The 20,238-nt window shown below is 31.3% G+C and overlaps 2 protein-coding genes across 2 annotated transcripts; both read right to left on the reverse strand.

The window, feature by feature from the left end:
* Window positions 1–5,480: 5,480 nt before the first annotated feature.
* LOC107019479 (ferric reduction oxidase 2-like) lies at window positions 5,481–8,912 on the reverse strand. The gene is made up of 8 exons (XM_015219985.2): window positions 8,629–8,912; window positions 8,199–8,301; window positions 7,852–8,043; window positions 7,535–7,769; window positions 7,110–7,437; window positions 6,778–7,021; window positions 5,961–6,670; window positions 5,481–5,795 (listed from the first exon to the last, which is right to left on the reverse strand). Exons 1-8 carry the CDS (start codon window positions 8,834–8,836, stop codon window positions 5,656–5,658), a joined length of 2,160 nt encoding a protein of 719 aa, XP_015075471.1. The 5' UTR covers window positions 8,837–8,912; the 3' UTR covers window positions 5,481–5,655.
* Window positions 8,913–16,364: 7,452 nt separating this feature from the next.
* On the reverse strand, window positions 16,365–18,158 carry LOC107008055 (probable receptor-like protein kinase At5g24010). The gene has a single exon (XM_015206955.2). It carries the CDS (start codon window positions 18,064–18,066, stop codon window positions 16,642–16,644), a length of 1,425 nt encoding a protein of 474 aa, XP_015062441.1. The 5' UTR covers window positions 18,067–18,158; the 3' UTR covers window positions 16,365–16,641.
* Between the last annotated feature and the right edge of the window lie 2,080 nt (window positions 18,159–20,238).

Here is a 20,238-nt window from a genome sequence, read left to right on the forward strand (position 1 = left end):
ATATTTATATTGTTCTATAGAAGCCATATAATTTGAAGGATTATCATACCAAAATTATGTTTTAATTTTATACCATATAAAAATCATCTAATACTTAATCTATTATATAAACTTTAGGAATTCTTATACTTTTTCATCACATTTTTCTTTGCATCATAATATATTTTCTTTGTCTATATAGGTTACCTAAAATTTTAGGCCTATTGAGCTTTTCTCACGTTTGTTTAGTCATATTGTCTCACTTTGCTTTCTTAAGTGTGTTTTTGCAATCTTTTACTTAATATTAGTTTTTAACTTTGGATCTCATTTCATACCTTTGTAATTCATGCTTTTAAGTTCTAAACCTTTGATTTCGTTGTTTTCTTTTACAACTTCTCATCATGCTTTAGAATTAATTCATTCTTATCTTCCAATTCTAAAAAAATAAAGCAGTGTTGTCACTATTTATATCCTCTACGATAGCTTTTATTGTTTCAATTTTACACGCCGTCACAATATTTTTTTGGATGTCATGTGAAGTCATTTTATTATTTTATGAATCTTTTTCTAGTACAAAACGTTTAATTGCATCACATCTAGAGCCAGGGGCGTAGCTACATATTGTTGGACACCCTTCATCGGCAAATTATACCGTATATATAAGTAAAATAATATACAAGGTGTTGTAGCCTAGTGATTGAAGGTGCTTTGAAAGAGTCAACATTTAAGCGTTTATGAATTCAAATCTCGCTAGCAGTAACTTTAAGTCCTTTGTTTTTTCAAATTTTTTCCTCGTTTATTAAAAAAATTCATGTATATTATGTACTTTTTCCACAAATTTTCATGTACATTATGTAGTTTAATTTTTAAAATTTTGAGTGCACTCTTTCATTTTTTTAAAAATTCTTTTTCATGTATATTACGTAGTTTAATTTTTAAAATTTCTAGTGCACTTATTCATCCAAAAGAAAAAATATACTCGTGTATAATTTCTAGACATCCTTCGTGAAAATTTTGGCTACGCCACTTCTAGAAGCATACCAAGAAAGAACTTCAAGAAAATTACTCTTGTTCAATGACGATTCACTCTCGTCATGACCACAAAATGCAAAACCTTGATTCAAGAGAAGTCTTACCACATCGATTGAAGCGTTTAAGTGAACCTGATATTCATGCTTATTTTTATCATCCAACTTGTAAAATGCAGCTTAAATGGATTGTTATTCTCGCATGAGATCTTCACACTTTCATTTGGATTGATTATGAATGTTAATTTGGTGGACCGATATGTGTAGCAAAGCTATTCTTTTTACACCAATTTATATATTTCTTAGTAGAAAATACATTATCACCACCTTGATTAATGTTTTATCTTTAAAATAAATAACAAGGTAAACAATAAGCAACACCTGCACTAATACTGTATTTCAACCAATCACGATATTCATCAAACAACATATAAATAAAATGACGTGAATTTTCAAAAAAATCAATTCGAGAAAACTAATGAGTTAGAGGTTGACAAGGACCTTTAAATCAGTATGTTGTCCTTATCTCATCACGAAGGTTTGGATGATAACTAAAAAATTGGATTTCTTTCAATCGAATCAACCTTCAAATCATTTAAAATTAAATTCTTATTTTTGTGAAGAGTGAGATGGTATTTTTATTTGGTTGACACTTTTATTTCAGCGTAGTTGATACTTAGATTTTAATTTTGATTTTGAGGCGCCAAACTTATTTTGGGTGCACCAAATTTATTTGAATAAATAAAACAGCTTTCAATATAAAAATTAAGATATACACTTTTTTCTGATTAGAAAAATTAAACTAAAGGAAAAAAATTAAGAAATATATAATGATTAAAACTTTCAATTTCTTAAAACTTATAACTATGTATGAAAATTGATAAGAGAGAAAGTTAAAGAGTAAAATTGTAAAAGATTTTTGAGAAAAGGAGAATACTAAATATCTAAAGGTTATATTTAATAACTATGAAAAATCAAAAGAAACCTTTACATTTCTTATCTTAAAAAAGTTCACTTTTGTTTTAAAGAGAAAAACAGAATAAAAAAGAAATTGACAAAAAAAATCTTAATCAAACAAAACGTTTAAACTTGGGATTGAACATGAAACTCTAAAATTCACGGTAAACTATGATATATATAACAAAAGTGTTTAACAATTAGTATATCTTTAAAATATTAATATTTAATATATATACTAGCCAAATTCTGTTAATCTTAATATCATTCTCCAAGGAGGCATATCTCCACCCCTGGGTACGGAAATGAGACTAAGGGATGGATGTTGTTTGTTTATCTTATTGTCCGGGATAAATGTTGTTTAGATTAACAGAATATCATAAATAATTAAAATAAAAGATAAAAATTATCTCAATCTACATAACATTAGAGATATATATCAGTAGTAGTATATTTTATTAGGCCGGAGATAATATTTTCTTACTATCGCTTTATTCTAATCATTTTTCAATGTGCTTTTAAATTAATTTATAGTATTAACTTTTATTTATGATTCTGCTATATACACAGTTTTTATAAATATATACTATTTATGGATTTTTTCTCCATGCAGTTATTTTGTTAATAGTTTAAATTTATACAATAATATGATTAAATAAAAGTGGAAAGTAATTTTAGTTATAAGAGTTTAGTCATTTGTTTGTAATATATCGTTTTTGATTTTTGTATAAAAAACTTTAATTATTAATAAGAAGATTTGAGTTGTTTGATTTAAAGTTTTAAAATATTGTTGTTAAAAATTAGATAGTTCTTCTATTGTTCTTTTTTATTCATTTCAATTTTTTATTTTTTTTTATAATATTTAATATTATCTCAAGTGAAATAAAAATCAAAAAATTCTTTGTTAATTTCTTTTTAGTTACTCAAAACTTTGACAGTCTAAAGCACATGTTATACTAGTCATTAGTCGTTAGGGATGACAATGGGGCTGGGCGGGGCGGTTGCAGGGCAAATCCGCTAAGATTTCAATCCGCCTCGTTCCGCCCTACATAACATATTTTGTTATTTTCAACCCCCCTACACACACATATATTTTACAAAAAGCATTTCAAATAATAGGTTAAATTTTGTTAGTTGTTAATCGCTAAAAGTAACATGTTATAACATTACAATGTTTTATAACTCTTTTAGATGTGTTAGCAACATTTTTTTTGGTAGATTTTTTAATTGGTTACACTTGATGTAATAATAAAATATTAAATACAAGTAGTGAGATAATTTTTTCATCTTTCTAGTTTCTTAGCCATTCAAAACAGTTTAGATCAAGAAATTATTTTAATAAATAATGTTATATTACTCTTATAACATGTAAGAAGTTATAATTAAGTTTGAATCCACATGTAATCACCATATACCCGCAACCTACCCAGCCCACATTAATTTAAAAAGAACCCACTTCAACCCTTTTTGCAGAACCTTAAACCCGCTACGCTCCGCATAGTCTTAAACCTACCCAGTCCGGCATCCGCCACGCCCTATTGTCGTCCCTACTAGTCCCCGTTAAGCCACCCCAACAGATTTTTCAACAAACTGTTAGAGGCAAGATATTTTTAGACCAAAGTACCAACCGAAGGCTCTTTTTGCTAAATTTTGCATAATTTAAATAATTTTTTTTCTATATTTTTCGTTTAACCTTTATCAGTTTTAATTTGTTTGATTTATTTTTCTTTTTCATTTGTTTCAAAAAGAATTCATCTTTCATATTATTTTTGGCTACTTTCTAATTCTTATAACTTTTCGCATATGTTTAAACTTACACAATTAAAAAAAATGAAATACGATATACATATATTTAATTTAAGATTAAAAGATTTAAAAATTTTCGTTACTTTATAATATGTTGAAGCTGATGAACTCAAAATGAAGGTTGGATGCTAAACCAGATGAACATATGTTAGCAACTTCATGTCTCATCTTTATTGGGCCACACACTAAAACTTCAACACTAGATTTTTCCTCTCAAACAACAGTCCTGCATAAAGTCGAGTAATTTGAATAAGACATTCTAATATTGCGTATTTGTGATGTTATGTACCGTATTTATAATTCAACTACCTATATTAGGTTATATGTATTTTTCATGTAATATATCAGGCTTGATATGACGAGTTAATTGTCAGTAGCAATATTTTTTGCAATCGAAATTTTACTTTTAAGGTCAGGCCTTTCACCAAAATGGAGATGAAAAAGCGATTGTTAAATAGCACTCATATTTCCTTTTCTTTTGTTCAATTTTTGCGAAATCTTGCTAACTTAGAACAAAAAGAATTAGGACAAAAAAAAAGAAGAATGGAAAGAATTTCAACCAAATATATATACATAATATCTTAAATTCATAATAATATTTTTATTATATAAATAAATTTTCAATTTAAACTCATAGAAAAAAGAAAAAACTTTTTTTTTTCTCAAATATGGTTCGAACTCAACATATTATTCACACTCGTATAATAAAGGAAAAAACTTTTTTATCAATCAGACTGAAATAAGTATGGGGATGGGAATGAGGTCAAGAGGATATTGGTGGTGTTTAGATTATTGATAGAGACATATATAGTACTATTATGTTTTATTATACTAGAAATCTTATTTAGAATTTTCTTACTATCCATTTATTCTAATCATTGATTAATATGATTTTGAATTAATTTATAGTATTAATTATTATTTATAATACTTCTATTTATACAGTTTTTATATTTACATAATTTTTATAATTTTAGTGTACTTGCAGTTATTTTTGTTAACAATTGAACTTTATAATAATATTATTATATAAAAGTAAGGATTAATTCTAGTTAATAAGAATTTATTCATTTGTTTACGATATTTCATCTTTGATATTTTTATAAAAACTTTATTAATTAATATGAAGATTTGAATTGTTTAATTCCAAGTTTTAAAATATTATTAATAAAAATCAGATAGTTTTTCTATTTTTCTTTTTTCATTTCAATTTTGCATATTTTTTATAATATTTAATATTATCTCTAAGTGAAATTAAAATTAAAAAATTCACGGTTAATTTTACTTTAGCAACTCAATATTTTGGGAGCCACCCCAGCATTTGGAGGCCAGATATTTTTAGACCAAAGTACCAGGCACTTTTGCTAAATTTTACATAATTTAAAGAATTTTTTTCCTTTTATTCATTTAATGTCCGTCCGTTTTAATTTGTTTGATCTATTTTTTTTTCATTTGTTTAAAAAGAATGCTTTTTTCCTTTCTTTTTTGGCTACTTTCTAATTCTTATAACTTTTCGGATGACATGTTTAAAACTAAACATGTGATACTTATACATATCTTTTGTTTAAGATTATAAGATTTAGTCTAAGATTATAAGATTCAAATATATCTTTAGTTTAAGATTATAAAATTCAAAAGTTCTCGTTATTTTATAATATGTTGTGTCAAGTCAAAATCAGATAAATAAATTGAGACAGATGCAATACGGAGTTAGGACAGTGTGAAGGATTAAAAACAGAATAAACTGTATCTTTTTACATTTACTCAGTACAAAGGAAGCATGTTACATGCAAAATTCAATCAACCAAAGCATAAGCACACAAACAAACAAAAAAACTTCCATCTTATTTTTCTCCATTGCATAGAATGCATTATATTCTCTAAATCACCAACTGAAACTGATGGACTCAAAATGAAGATTGGATGCTAAACCAGATGAACATATGTTAGCAACTTCATGTCTCATCTTTTTTGGGCCACACACTAAAACTCCAACACTTGATTCTTTCCTCTCAAACAACAGTCCTGCATAAAATTGAGTAATTTGAATAAGACATTCTAATATTGCGTCTTTGTGATGTTATGTACCTTATTTACAATTCAACTAACTAAAATTCCATGTTATGTATGAGGCTTGATATGACGAGTTACTTGTTATATTAGTAATATTTATTGTGATCGAGAACTTACTTTTGAGGTCAGGCCTTTCACCAAAATGGAGATTAGTTGATTGAAAAAGTGATTGTTGGGGCAAACTTTCCATCTCTCTATCAGCATTATAGAACCAAGAATTAGGCGAAGCCATAGGAGTTGCACCTTCCATGTTCTGAATCTGTTTTGCATCAGTCCCGCTCTGTCTCTTGTTCCAAACAAATGCAGCACTACTTGTGTTGACTATAGATATGCAAATGATTAGCATATTCAACACCGCCTTTATTGGATAGGAAAATATGTCATTAGTATTTTTGTCGATTGGGTATATGTAATATCTATTCAAGACCCCCAAGGAAATCAAGAAAATGAGGAAGGAACATGATATGATAGCACCAAGCCAGAGCCAATTGTTTTGTCCAAGAATTGGAGTGATAGGCTTATCAGATGGGTTGGGCTTGAACCATACAGTCCTCAAATTCTTCTTGTCTTCTGTCGATACTGGTTGCTTTTCTCTCGTTACAAAAGCCTCGATTTGTAGCCCCAATTTACAAGTTTCTGATGGAGCACCAGATATAGGAAGGAGAAGGTCCAACATGGTGAGATCTTCCGAATTCTTGAACACACTAATAAGTAGGATTTCTGGTGTCTTGCATTTTTGTGACTCACTTGTATGAATTAGCTCCCTAATTATGGAAATGAAAGGGGTAATTCCACTTCCTCCACTTACCATAACCAATAAATCATGACTTCAGAAAAAAAAAAAACAGAACTTTAGTTTATCATTGTAACATACAGTAGTAGTACGCGAACTCTGAATTAAATTCGACTTGAACTAGTCATAACTCATACATACCTTAGAAAATGTGTGGAAGGAGGTCCATAAGGTCCTTCAACAGAGACGTTAAGACGATCGACAGAATTAGGGGAAGAGATCATCTGGTAGAGTTTTTTGGACCAACTTCCTTCACCCTTAATGGCAACACTGATTTTCTCTGGCTCCAAATTACTACTTGAAGTGATTGTAAAAGGATGCCATTGCACTTTTGAAATGCTAGGTACATTCACAAACATGATGCTAGTTGGTGTGTAACTTAAACCTGCACAATATTCATAAACAAATTGATCAAAATTGCTATGGACTTGTTTGTCACAAAATTGAATATTTATGAAATTTCATCAATTTACTTTTAGTCTTGGAGAAATTGAGTTCAAGAGTTTCACATGGCAGAACACGAGCAGCTACTAAACGAACATTTGATCGTGACTGTAAGAATCTCAAGAATCGATCAACCATGAAGAGGAAGAAACCAGGAAGCATGATGCAAGCGTAAGAAACACCAACATGGAAGACGAAGAAGACGACAAAGAGAATGTAGAAATGATGAGTGTAGAAGAAGAGTTCAAACATCTTTCTCCTAATTCTAGGAAATGTTGCTATCCACAACACCAACCCAGAAAGCAATGCCAATTCACCAGCCAAATTTGATATATCAGTTTTTCCCCATTTCAGCATCTGTTTCATTTCAATCGAGAATCATTAATTACTAATACCAATATGATAATTACATGACAACAACTTTACCAGTTACGCCAAGACTATCGTATATTACCTCAGATAATTGATGAGTGGAAGCCCAATAGATAATGTAACAAATGCCATGAGCAGAAAAAAGAGTCATTACAATATGTCCAAGCCATATATGATATTTAACACTAGCTTCTGATGTCAAACCAAATACTTGTACCACAGATGAGCCTCTTGTGACTGGAACAAATAGAAATGTTAAGCATATATTTCCAACAAGTCCCAATCTTAGCCCTGAATCTTCCAACTTGGCTTCCCATCTGTCAATAACCAATTCATCCGTCAACGCTCGTGATTTTTATAAATAGTTATCTCAAATTATTTGTTCGTGAATACACTTACACTTTTTCTCCGCTTTTGGCTACGGATTTTGGTGTAATAGTGGGAAAAATAATGTGCAAGTAAGAAGCAAAAGTCCAAACTAAGAGTGCAATAAACATAACAAAAAAACCAAGCTCTATTCTTGATACAATTCCTAGCCCCTTCATGATTATTGGCCTCCTCCATATAGCCAACTTTTGTTTCTTCTCAAATCTGTTAATCACAAAATACAAACAAAAATAAATTAATATTTTTTTTTTGTTAGAGTAAAATTTGATGCAGTAAATTGAAGTTAATTATACTAAAATAGTGCTGACATCAAATTTGATATAATATTTAATGTTTAAGTAGGAGATGTCCTTACTGACCTGTTGATGTTTTTATCATTGGATTTCTTCCATAAATGGAGGTATACACATCCCAAGACAGCAATAAATATGAGAGGAAATGTGTTCATCAACAAAGTCTTTTCTGTTTTTGAAAAAAAAAAATTAAACATAAATTCATAATTTCTATCTTTATCCAACAAAATTAGTGCAATAACTTTACACCATATATACAAAACAATCATGATAAGCAACTTTTATATGTATATAACCTCAACATAGACTAAGGTGCAACTAGAAAATTATACAAAAGTAAATAGGTTTTTTAATATTCTTATACTAACAATCATGATAAGCAACTTTTATATGTATAAACTCAACATAGACGAAGGTGCAACTAGAAAATTATACAAAAGTAAATAAGTTTTTTAATATTCTTAACGAAATTTCTGCTTCGCTAGAAAGTATATACCTTGAGCTCCAAAGTATGTGGAGTTGGTAATGTGAGCTTTAATCTTGGGTGTCCATATTTGTCTATACATATTAGTTGGTGTTACTATCAAAAGTAGAAAATACCCAATAGTAACAATTAATATTAGAGCCATTATAATTGCTTGAAAATCATTGGTAACACTTGATGAAGCTTTAAGAGAAGGAGAGGAAGAGGATGTTTGAGCCATTTTTTCACTTTTATTTTTTGTTATAATAATAAAAAAAGACAACTTTAGGATGGAAGAATATTGAAAAGGAATGAAGACTATATATAGTATATAAGGAGGGAATGGATATATTATTTTTCTATTTAGCAAGTGTATGTAACAATTATGAGATCATTCTTATATATTATTTGAAATGAAAAATACTGATAGCATGATTCATGTCCCTACATAAATTTGTATATACTGTTGCGTTTACGTATTGTGGAAATTTTATTTTTGTTAGTATTATTTTTCAACATTTTATTGTGACGTATAAAATTAATTCCATGTTGAAGAAAAATATACAAGGTCAACCAGAATGACACGTGGATAGCTTCATTTTATTCAGTTGCATGGATCATGCAATGTTACCTTTTTTTGGCCTAATATGGCTATGCCTATTAGTATTCCATGAATTAAAATTGAGTTTTTAAGGTAATTAATTAATACTTAAAAAAAGAATAATTTTTTTTGATTTGATACGAAATTTTTTTTAAAAAAATTAATTTATAGTTTTAAATTAAAATTATGTCAAATATATTTGAATGACTTATTATCTTGTAACCTTAAAATACCACGAAGAAAGATGAAATTAAAGTATCGTTAAATAAAAGGAAAAAGATCACCTTGAAAAAAAAGTAAAAAGAAAATTATGTCATTTTTAAAATGGAGAGAGTATATGATAAAAATGATTTTTCTATAATTAACTCACATTTTTCACAATTAAGACAAAATATACTATATCTCATGTTTGTATAACTTAGATTCTAATTTGATATTTTTTTTATAATTAGCTAGAATTGAGCATTATAAAGTGCTCTTGTGTTTATTCCATTTTTATAATTTGGTTATGAAATGAAAACCTTAAAACTACACGCACATGTAAATTTTCAATTTTCAGAAAACAGTTCTTGTCAAGATATCGTCCATAAATTTCTTTACAAAAAAACGTTTGGTAACCAAAATGAACTTGTATCTCATGGACACTTTCACATTGAAAGTGACAAGAAAAGCTACTTCTATATTACGGAGCCGAAATTTTCAATAAGGGGTTCAAAATTTGTAAAAATAGACACATGAAGTAGTTGAAAGAGGTTCGACATCTATAATATATACATATAAAATTATTTAACAATGTATAAATAATCTAATTTTCCGCCGAAGAGGGTTCGGATAAACTCCCTCGGTTCCTTTTTAGTTGTAATAATTTTTTTAAAAAAATCAAAACGATATGAATTTTGAATTTAAAAAATATTACAATTATTAACCCTTTATGGTAATTTTTTAATATCTAAATTTTATGTTTAAAACATCATATAAATGTAGTCTAATTGAGTTTTGAGACTTAATAAATTACCTCTCGAAAAATGCAACATGACAACTAAAAAGGAGCGAGTGAAACTTCTTTTACACATATATTAGATTTAGGAAAACAAAAAAGATAAATACATTATTTCATTTCTTGTAGTATATAAAAAGTTTTAAATTTAAATGATGTAAACGTATAGATAACGTCCAAAATTCACATAAAGCAAAAGATTTTGCTTGTAAATTACTAATACCGTTACGTTTATGTTCTTATGATAACAGAAGAAAAGGGAAAGACTGCAGGTTGTTGTTTTTTTTTCAGTTTTTTAAAAGCATAAGAATACAAAATGAAAAGAAAAAAAGTTCAAATATTTTTAACAATTTTTAAGCTTCTTATAATGATATATACAAAAAAGATATTATATAACAGGTACTTGATAAAATAGTCGAGATAAGCGCAATTAGTGGAGTAAATTAACGTCTTGTGTTTGGTTGATAGTGAGAAATGTTGTTAGCGTGGTGGATGTGTGTCTACACGTGCTCATTAATCTATAGTGACTAAACTGAGGATATAATTTTACTAATTAATCACTTAATATACTTTCATTTTGTGTCCTTGCATAAAATTCAATATTATTCTTGAGTATCAACTAAGTAATTAGATCATTATGTAACGGGATAAAATAAAATAAAAATAATACTTATAACCTGTAGACACCTGGAAGTTAGGAGTTTGGAGTTTTCCATGATAGAAAGTAAACAAGAAAAAATTGCTAATCATGGACTACTAGATAAATCAATGATGATTTTTAACCTTTTTTTTCTTTTTTTGAAAACTGTGTTGTCAGAGCCACGGGATATTTGTCATCTCTCACCAGCAACAAGTATCAGGTAACTCTGTCAACCAGGACAAGTACTTCACCTTTTTTTACCAGTTATTAGAAATCGTTGGAGAGCTTTGAGCTTTTGTTACCTGTACTCATGGGATGTAGCAGATATTGATAGAATAGTCGAGGTACATAAAAGCCAGGGGGAAGAAGACAGAAAGGAGAGTTGTTTTGACTAGAGAAGATTCCTGATGTCACTGTTTTTGGATCATAATAGCTACTTTATTGAGCACTTTGTAAGGTTTGTGATGGACCTAGAGAAGAAAAATGGGACTGCTCTGGAATTATAGATAAACAGCATTATTGAACCAAAAGTCTACACCAAACAAATGGCAAAAAAGAAAAAGGGAATGGCCAAAAAACAAGGCTGCTAGTGTTACTAAAGAGGTCATACATATGAACCAACCTGCTTTTGCACTGAAGTGACACAGACTTCAGCCATTAATTGACAACCACAAAAACGACGCCTTCTTTGGCATATGCTTCTGTTCACTGAATCATGTCTATCTATTAGTAGAAGTTTTGTGATATCTGCAAATAGTTTAGATCAAGATCAGCAATAGTTTTTAGTGTCCTCATACACCACTACACCGTCCAACGTCATAAAACTGGTTGAATCGAAGAATTTCACATAACAGAATCAGTAAATTAAAGCAATATAGAAGAGGTGAACAGAAAACTACTTGTGAATTTAATAAGCAGAACCATTTGCTGCTACGAAGTCAGAAAACTTACCCAAAGATTAGCCATCTTAAGAAGTCTGATCATTGGTTAAAAAAACAAATATCTCATGTAAGTACTTGGCTGAGCTTGTCTACATCCCTTTTTTCTTTCTAAGTCCACATATTTTACGACAACAATATACCAAGTTGAAGTTGTGTCATATCTTATCTAATCACCTCTCTCCAATACTTTTTCGGCCTACCTATACCTATCCCCATACCTACTATATCCAACCTCTCATACCTCGTCAATGAGGCATTTGCACATCTCCTCTTCACACACCTAAATCATCTCAGTCTCGCTTCCACATCTTGTCCATCACGTAGGCCACTCCCACCTTGCTTTGATATCCTCATTCCTCATTTTATCGCTCCTAGTATTTCACACATTAATCTCAACATCCGCATTTCCCCAACTTGCATCATTTGAACATGAGAGTTCTTGACTGACCAACACTTCACCCCATATAATAAAATCGGTCTAACTACCGTTATGTAGAACTCACCTCTGAGTTTAGGTAGTACCTTTTTATAACTCTTCATCCACGCCGCACCAATAAAGTCCATATATTTTGCTGAACAAAAATGGGGAAAACCCCATGAAACAAGAAGTGTACTGGCAATGGATGCGCTCAAAAGATGCATCCTAAACAGCTACCCGGAAAAGAAAAAAAGTTTCTCTAAACAACTAGGTAACTGTTGTGTGTAGCTAACAACCAGAAAAGAGGAGATAAAGATGATGAATAAACTGAAACGGTTGTCTTAACAGCTCATTGCATTCTTATTTTTGTTGCCTTTGTGCCAAATGGTCCTACCAAATACTAAAAAAAGTTAATCTTTTTTCTTTTCAAAAGAACCAGTGAAATACTCTGAACTACACCAAATGGATTCTCCTTATATCAAAAAACTCTACAGTTCACCTTGTCCATGGCTTCAAAGAGTATCAAGTACTAGTCTCATATGCCATAGCTGCCTTTAAACCTTGGAGCGTAGTTATAAATGGTCATATCCTGTCCTCAGTATTCGCACAAAGCACCAAACTGTTAACATCCTGATGTTATCTGGCATGCTAATATCCCCCTGAACCCTCCACCTGCCCACCCCACCCCACCCAAAACCCATAAGCATAGACTAACAAACAAGAAACTATACTTCCCGTCACACTTTGGGCTCCAGATAGCTTGCAGTAACTCTTAGAGTACTTTTGTTAAATAAATCCAGTCGTAGAACTCAAAATGAACCAGCTCCAGAGTTGTCATTCAGCTTCCAGCAACAGTTACCCTGCCCTCCCCATGTTTTCATGTAATGCAACATGTTCCTAACCTGAAGGTTTCCATGATGTTATATATATATTCAAATAAACTTGACCACCAATTCTGTTAACCACCTCTGGAAGCGTAATTCTGGTTGGTAGCTACATCATATTTATACTTTTACTAATAATAATTGGCTTTCAAGGGAAATTTATTCCACCAATAGATCAGAAATCTCTCCGAAGGAAAAAACAATTCTATCCAGAGCTCCATCGTAGATGAAAGGTGTGACAGCTAAACAAAGTTCCTCACCGTAGTGCAGTTAACAACTATTTTCAAACACCAGCATATAACATGAAACTATTAATGAATGTGTAGCCACATTCAATACAGCTTCCAAATCGGGACAGAACAGCTTTTGCAGCAAGCACCAGTAATTTTTGACCATCTCAAATTTACTAATCATATGGATTTGTGTAAACAATAGAGAAACATGATAGCTTTTTTGGAAAAAATCAAGTCACACAACTCACTGTGCTTCTTCTATATAGGAGGAAAGGAGAAATTAGAGAAAAGTGAAGGATAATATAGGGAGTAACCATGAGACTTTTCCGTAAATGCCTATCCGTAATAATCAAGAGACAATTCCAGAAATGTCTTTTCGTAATCGAATGAGCCTAGTGTGGACATGAACATCTAAACAACAAGTGCTTTGCAGATGGCTACCTTTAAACGTCCATCTTATGCACTACTATTGTCTTTATTTACACCAATGTACCTTCTAAATCCTACCCAACTAGCTACAGAAGTTGTCAAAAATAAAGAAGCAGAGATATCAAAATGTACACTATGTTGTATATGGTTTAGCTTTGTCCAATTTTTCATTTCGGGGGAAATCCTAGACATAGCTAGACCCCAAAACTTTTATCAAATTCTTCCATGTTGTGATTCATTCTGTTAAAATTTGTATAACCAGTTAGCTAAGGAAGAAAATGAACCATATAGGCAATACCAATTAGTTGAAATTAAGGTCTAACCATTGTTGGTATAGATAACCTAGGAGAAGGATATGAGATTTAGATAACCGGTAATTTTCATTGAAAGACATCTATTAGTAGCATTTGAATGGAAAGGGCTCAAACTTCAAGTAGCCTGTCTGAGCCAATAAATGGTGTATACTCCCACCAAGCTATTTGGATAAGTTAAACAATCTCTAGAGAGCAGAATACTGAGACTCCATATCACAACCCCAACAAGTTAGTGATCAAGGCTTAGTTGAATAGTTGATTGTACAGATTGATTTGTACATTTAGTTTGGTTATCCACGCAACTGGTAAGTCTCACTTGTCAAATTTCGAATTGCAATTCCAAAAGTTCCATTTCCCTTTTCATGAAGTGCATTGTAAAAGTGTTTTCTTTAAAAAATAAATGGAAATGGTGTGTAAGGAAGTATGTTCTAATAGTAAGACAACAAAGGGAACATAAAGCTCACACATAAAGTTAAGAACTTAAGACGAAGGATATGATCAGCGGATATGTATTTGATGATACCTCGATGGAGTGAACTGTGAAGCAAGCAACATTCATGATAGTTAAATAACCTGGACCAAGTTCAGAAAGTAAACATAACGCTAAAGCCAAAAAGGAGTATATGCTTAGCTCCTTTAGCTCACTTCCAGGGTTGATCAAAAATCAAACTGGTAAGAGCAACAAAAAATGAATATGAATGAACTTATAAAGCACAAAACTTCGGGCCAAAATCATGATTGGCCCAAACTGAAACATTGAGGTGTTCCCTTTTTCTTTTTCTTTTCCCCTGAACAACATTGAAGAATTCATCGAGCACAAAAACGTCATTGAGAAAATCAAGAACACCATTGAACATTTGGGCTTCAAGACCAAGGCACTTAATGAGAAGCATACCACCACGCTGTAAGCCGAAAGGTGACCATCAACATGTAGTCATTAATAGGAAAGGAAGCAACGAGCACCGCAGAGAGAAAGAAGAAGAATAAATTAAGAGAGCACGTCTCAAATGGATTAAGATAGTTTTGACATGAAAATCAGAATCCTAAATTTTACATGCTAATAGATGCTTTTTTGGTGGAAGGTCTATTAGACAGAAGTCTGAAACTGCAATGCATAAGTAGCATAGGATAAAAGCAGGTCAAAGTCAGGTATATGCGGAAATAGGGAAAAGTATGTGGTGGATGAAAAGTGTAGTGAGGAAATGGAACAATATTGTGACAAGGGGTGGAAGGAACAGAAATTGTGAAGGCAATAGGAAAAAGAAAAAACGCAAATATTCTTCTATTTTTTAAAAAAAGTAAATACTCTTTCAAGTCTGGATATACTTCCTAGAATAATTAGTGGATCAGAAGGCGTTGCCTCTAGCACAAAAGAAATGAGCAATTATTTAAGGCCTGCAAGGGTCTGATTAATGACCAAACCTCATTAGTACTTAGACCGGTAGTAAAACCTTTTTGCTGTTACAGAGTCCTTACAACGGAATAGGTGGGTGCTCAATAGCAAACACTTTGCACTTTCACTGGCAGACTAACCACATCATTGCAGGTTAAGGGGCCGAAGTCTAGATGTTCAAGCCTCATTCCTACATCATCTTGGCTATTAATTACTAAAAAATCACTGATGTATCAACAAACGAGAATCACCTATCATCCTCCTGAGCTAGAGCTAACATCTATAACGTACTTTCTGAGACTACTATAACAACCTTTCTTTTCAGGGTGCAAAATGATTATATGGAAGTGGAAAAAAAGTATAATGACTAAGATCATTATACTCTAAACCCCGTTCAAAATTCATAAGCTAGATGTCTCGTGAATATGTTTTTTTGGTACAATTTCTCGATGTGAAGGCTTAGGCTTCGATTTTTCTTCTAGAATATTTTTTATTTGCTGCCTCGCTGGGATACTCAATTTCTTAATGTTCCCAAACCTGAGGCATCGTAATGCAGCTCTTGTTGAGACTGCATTGTTTGGAAAGACGCACTCCTGTTGTTTCTCGCTGTTGCAGACATTACAAGGTTCTAAATGAAGTAGCTTTTGGATTTAGCTATTTGAGTTTTAGATAGGAACAAACTCAATCTTCTGTACATGTTGCATCTTCATTGTGCTTTTCATCTACAAAAACTAATTAATTTATCAAATAATCAAGAACTCTACCCAGTTCTATGCATAAGTAGATAATGTATGAGATAAGAATGCAACAAAGATACGAAATTTCATATATTAACTGAAAATATCCATAACCAAAAAAATATTGATCACCGAAAATATCCAATGTTTCACAACTCAAAGTTGCAAAGCATGCACACCAATAAATTGAATATGAGTTTCTCCACAAGTTTATTGAAGATAATACCTTCAGATTCTTCATTCTCTGAATATATAAATTGAAAATACAAAAGATAGCACATAAAAAATAACAAATAGTGAAAATCAAAAACCAATTCAGTTAGAGCAGCTACTTTTTGCTTTTAAATACACAAATATGAATACTTACAGTACAAGACAACTGACTTTGTGCTAAAGGCACTTTTAGAAGTTTCAAAGTAGTGAAATATAAGATACCATCTTAATCTTATTTCAGAACCATCACAGCTTATTAGATGACAGTTGGTTGCCATATTTCAGATTAACTTCAGGAATTTCAGTGGGTAACCTCCACCAGACCACAGAGTCTGTAACCCCAGTTCTTCTCCGATGCATGATCACAAATGCCATCAGCAGCATGAAGACAGCAGCTAGCATAGGATATAGGACGTTACCATTTCCCCTCTTCCAACTCTTCAAGACAGCATGTGCACAAATCTTACCATCAAAACTACCCACGGAATTATTTATCTTCATGATCTCAACCCCATTCAGAATGGCATCTACAGCATGTGGAAGACTCATATTCGATGGCCCAACACTCAAAGTCAAAACACCGGAACTATCTCCATCAACGACAAAATCAGCATAGAAAGGAGAAGCCAGCAACCTATTTGTTACTTCAGTAAGGTCCAAGTTTTCGTAGGCTAAATTGTTGTTCACATAAACATTGAAAAATAGCATACCACGCGCAATACTAGCTATATCACAGAAGTGCATCCTAACCAAGTACTTATACCCTTTGGTCACTGGAAATGTCCATGTCATTTTCAACTCAGGGATTGAAGAACCCGAACTCCTAATAACTCGAGCAGTATTATAAACATTATCAGGACCAACCTCTCTGCTCGCCCCACCTTCTTGATAGTTTATACGGCCACCAAAGTGAACCTTTGAAGAACCATCATTAGACTTGAGATACTCATCATCAGTAACCCAAGTTCTCCATAACGAATCATTAAAAGGGGTAACTTTCCAACCACCAACATTAACCCTATACATAGTTTCAAACCCATTCTTCAATAATCCATGAATTCGCTCATTTTTATCAAAACTAACATACTGAGCCACATCAGCAATCAAATCATTAGGAGCAGAAATAACCTCAATTGCATTAACAAAGGCAAAATTCGACTTCTCACTCGGCACAAAAGTGATGACAAGTTTATCTGAATCAACCCCAATCACATAATCCTTAACTATCTCAACATCCTTACCCATCTCCATACTTAAACTATTAAATAGAACAAACCCATTTGCCAAGACATGAAATTTAGCATTACTAAAATCAAGACTACCTCTTAATCGACGGAAATGAAGACGTACCAAGTGCATACCAGGGTTCTTGATTACGAACTTGTACTTAGAGGGGCGCGTGAAAACACGAGCAGTGTGGTAAATTGGGGAAGATTTAGGACATGGGTTTGGGTCAGCGAGTGAAATCGATTCCGTGGAGGTGAGAAACGACGCCTTTGGGTCGGAAACGTCTCCGGTGAAGCGGCGGTGGTCGAAGTCAACGGTGGTGGGTTCCAGGGACCCACAGTTTACGAGGTAGTGATCGATAGGTGAAAAGGAAGCTGAAATTAGATTGAAGCAGAGGAGTGTGAAGGAGAAGTAGACAGCCAAGGTGGAAGAAAGTGTCGCCATTGTACGATTGAAGCAAAACGGACATAGAGCTCTGGAGATGTTAAAGATGAAGATTAAACGTGTGGGTCCATGGAGAAGTTGTAAACGTGTGGGTCCAACAGATGAAGACTCGGTCACAGCTCCGTTGTTTGGTAGACAGATAAGAAATAAATTACTTATATTAAGGGTCTGTTTAGTCATGTAATATGGTATCATAAGATGATATTATGATATAAAATCATAAGATGATATTAAATTTTATTTAGACATGTGATATGAAAATTTTGTGTTATGTATTTTCTTATGAACAATTTTCACATATAGCAAATACAAAATCATATTTGTATGTTATAGCAAAGTTTGAACAATTGCGCTCCATAGTAAATATAAATATGTATAATTTGCTATACATATACAAAAGAAATCAGTTGTATATAAATCAATTGTATAATTTGTATAGGTATAAAACGAGAAAGACAAAAGAAAATTGGGTAGGAAATATTTGTATTGTACAATTATAAGTGCATAGGGCGAAGATATATGTATTTGCAGGTGTATATACAATTTTCTCTCACTTTATACATACAAAAAAGCAATTTAAACATTTTGATTCTATTTGTATAAGCGATAGAGGCGAGGGTGACAATCGAGATATGGGAGAGTGACGAGCGAGATCTGGGAGAGGGAAAGAGAGGAACGAAAATATATGTACATATACAATTTTTTCTCGCTTTGTACAAATACATACACATTTTATACATTTGTATTTGTATAAAAGTGAGAGGGAGCAAGCAAGAGATGGAGCGAGAAAAGGAGAGTGGCGAGCGAGAGTTTGAGCGAGAGATGACTGACAAACAGTTTACTACAAGGCACAATTAAATCAAAATGTAATTATAATATTTAATTTGATTTATTTAGTTTGTCATTATATACTGTTTTTCCTATATTTTATTTAATATTTTTTATGCCCTACCAAATCATCATGTACATGTATAATTAATCCCCACATAATTTATACATGTATAGAACAACACATAAATTTACTCATAACTAAATTTTACATAAATAATATTTGTGTCACTTTAACCAACCATCAAAAGACTTTAATATAAGAAACAAGTTAACCATGAGTATCAATATTTATACAACTTATGTGATATTTAGTATGAATATAGAAATCAAGGTATATATATATATATACATATACATATATATATATATATATATATATATATAATTAATATAATGTTTTTTGGTTGATAATTTGAAAATTCACATAATTAATATATGTATAAGTTATGAGAGAATTTATATATTATTTTATTCATTGATATTAGTTATTTAAGGAATCATTGATAGTTAATAAGAGTTATGCATACATTTCTACTATATGGATTAATTATGAGCGGGCTTTATTCATATTCTGCTACAATTGGAATATAAGGGCACAAATTTTGACATCATAATTTTTTTTTTTCATTTTTTCATCGTGCTTGGACCATGTCTCCCTATACATACATCTACTTAAGAGTATTATGAATCTTACCAAATTTTGATGCATTAAGATACGTCCATATACATGAGGTCAAATTCATGTGTAATTTGTTCTTTCTCTTACTCTCATCTTCATTATCATTCTCATATCTCGTTCGCACACTCAGTAGCCCATATACGTGCGAATTATAACAAATACATATATTTAGTGTATGTTCAGTGTGATTCACGTGTAAATGAGATATAAAATAAATCTTGTTTGTCTTCCTCCCATCTCGCTCGTCATTCTCAAACCTTACTCGCATAAATGGTATTCATATATATGTGAATCACTATATACACGTATTTTTATGCATATATTAGTCATGCATGTTATGTTACCTTCTATTGTTCATAAAATATAACAGTACTTTTTTTTTCATGAATAAGTAATTTCCTGTAAATATCAGCTACCCAACAATTCTTAATAACTAATACATGAACAACTAACAACAATACATAAAATCTCTCATAATTTATACATATGTCATACTTGCGAATTTCTAAATTACTATCCAAATGTTGTATAAAATATATATATGATTATATAAGTTATTTATTCTACTTATCAAACTTCATATAAGCTGTACAAATATTTTTTTTATAATAACTGTGAAATATTAACATTGCACCAACAAGAACCATTTGCAGAATTAAAGA

Source organism: Solanum pennellii, chromosome 1, assembly GCF_001406875.1.
Source record: "Solanum pennellii chromosome 1, SPENNV200".
Classification (NCBI taxonomy): domain Eukaryota; kingdom Viridiplantae; phylum Streptophyta; class Magnoliopsida; order Solanales; family Solanaceae; genus Solanum; species Solanum pennellii.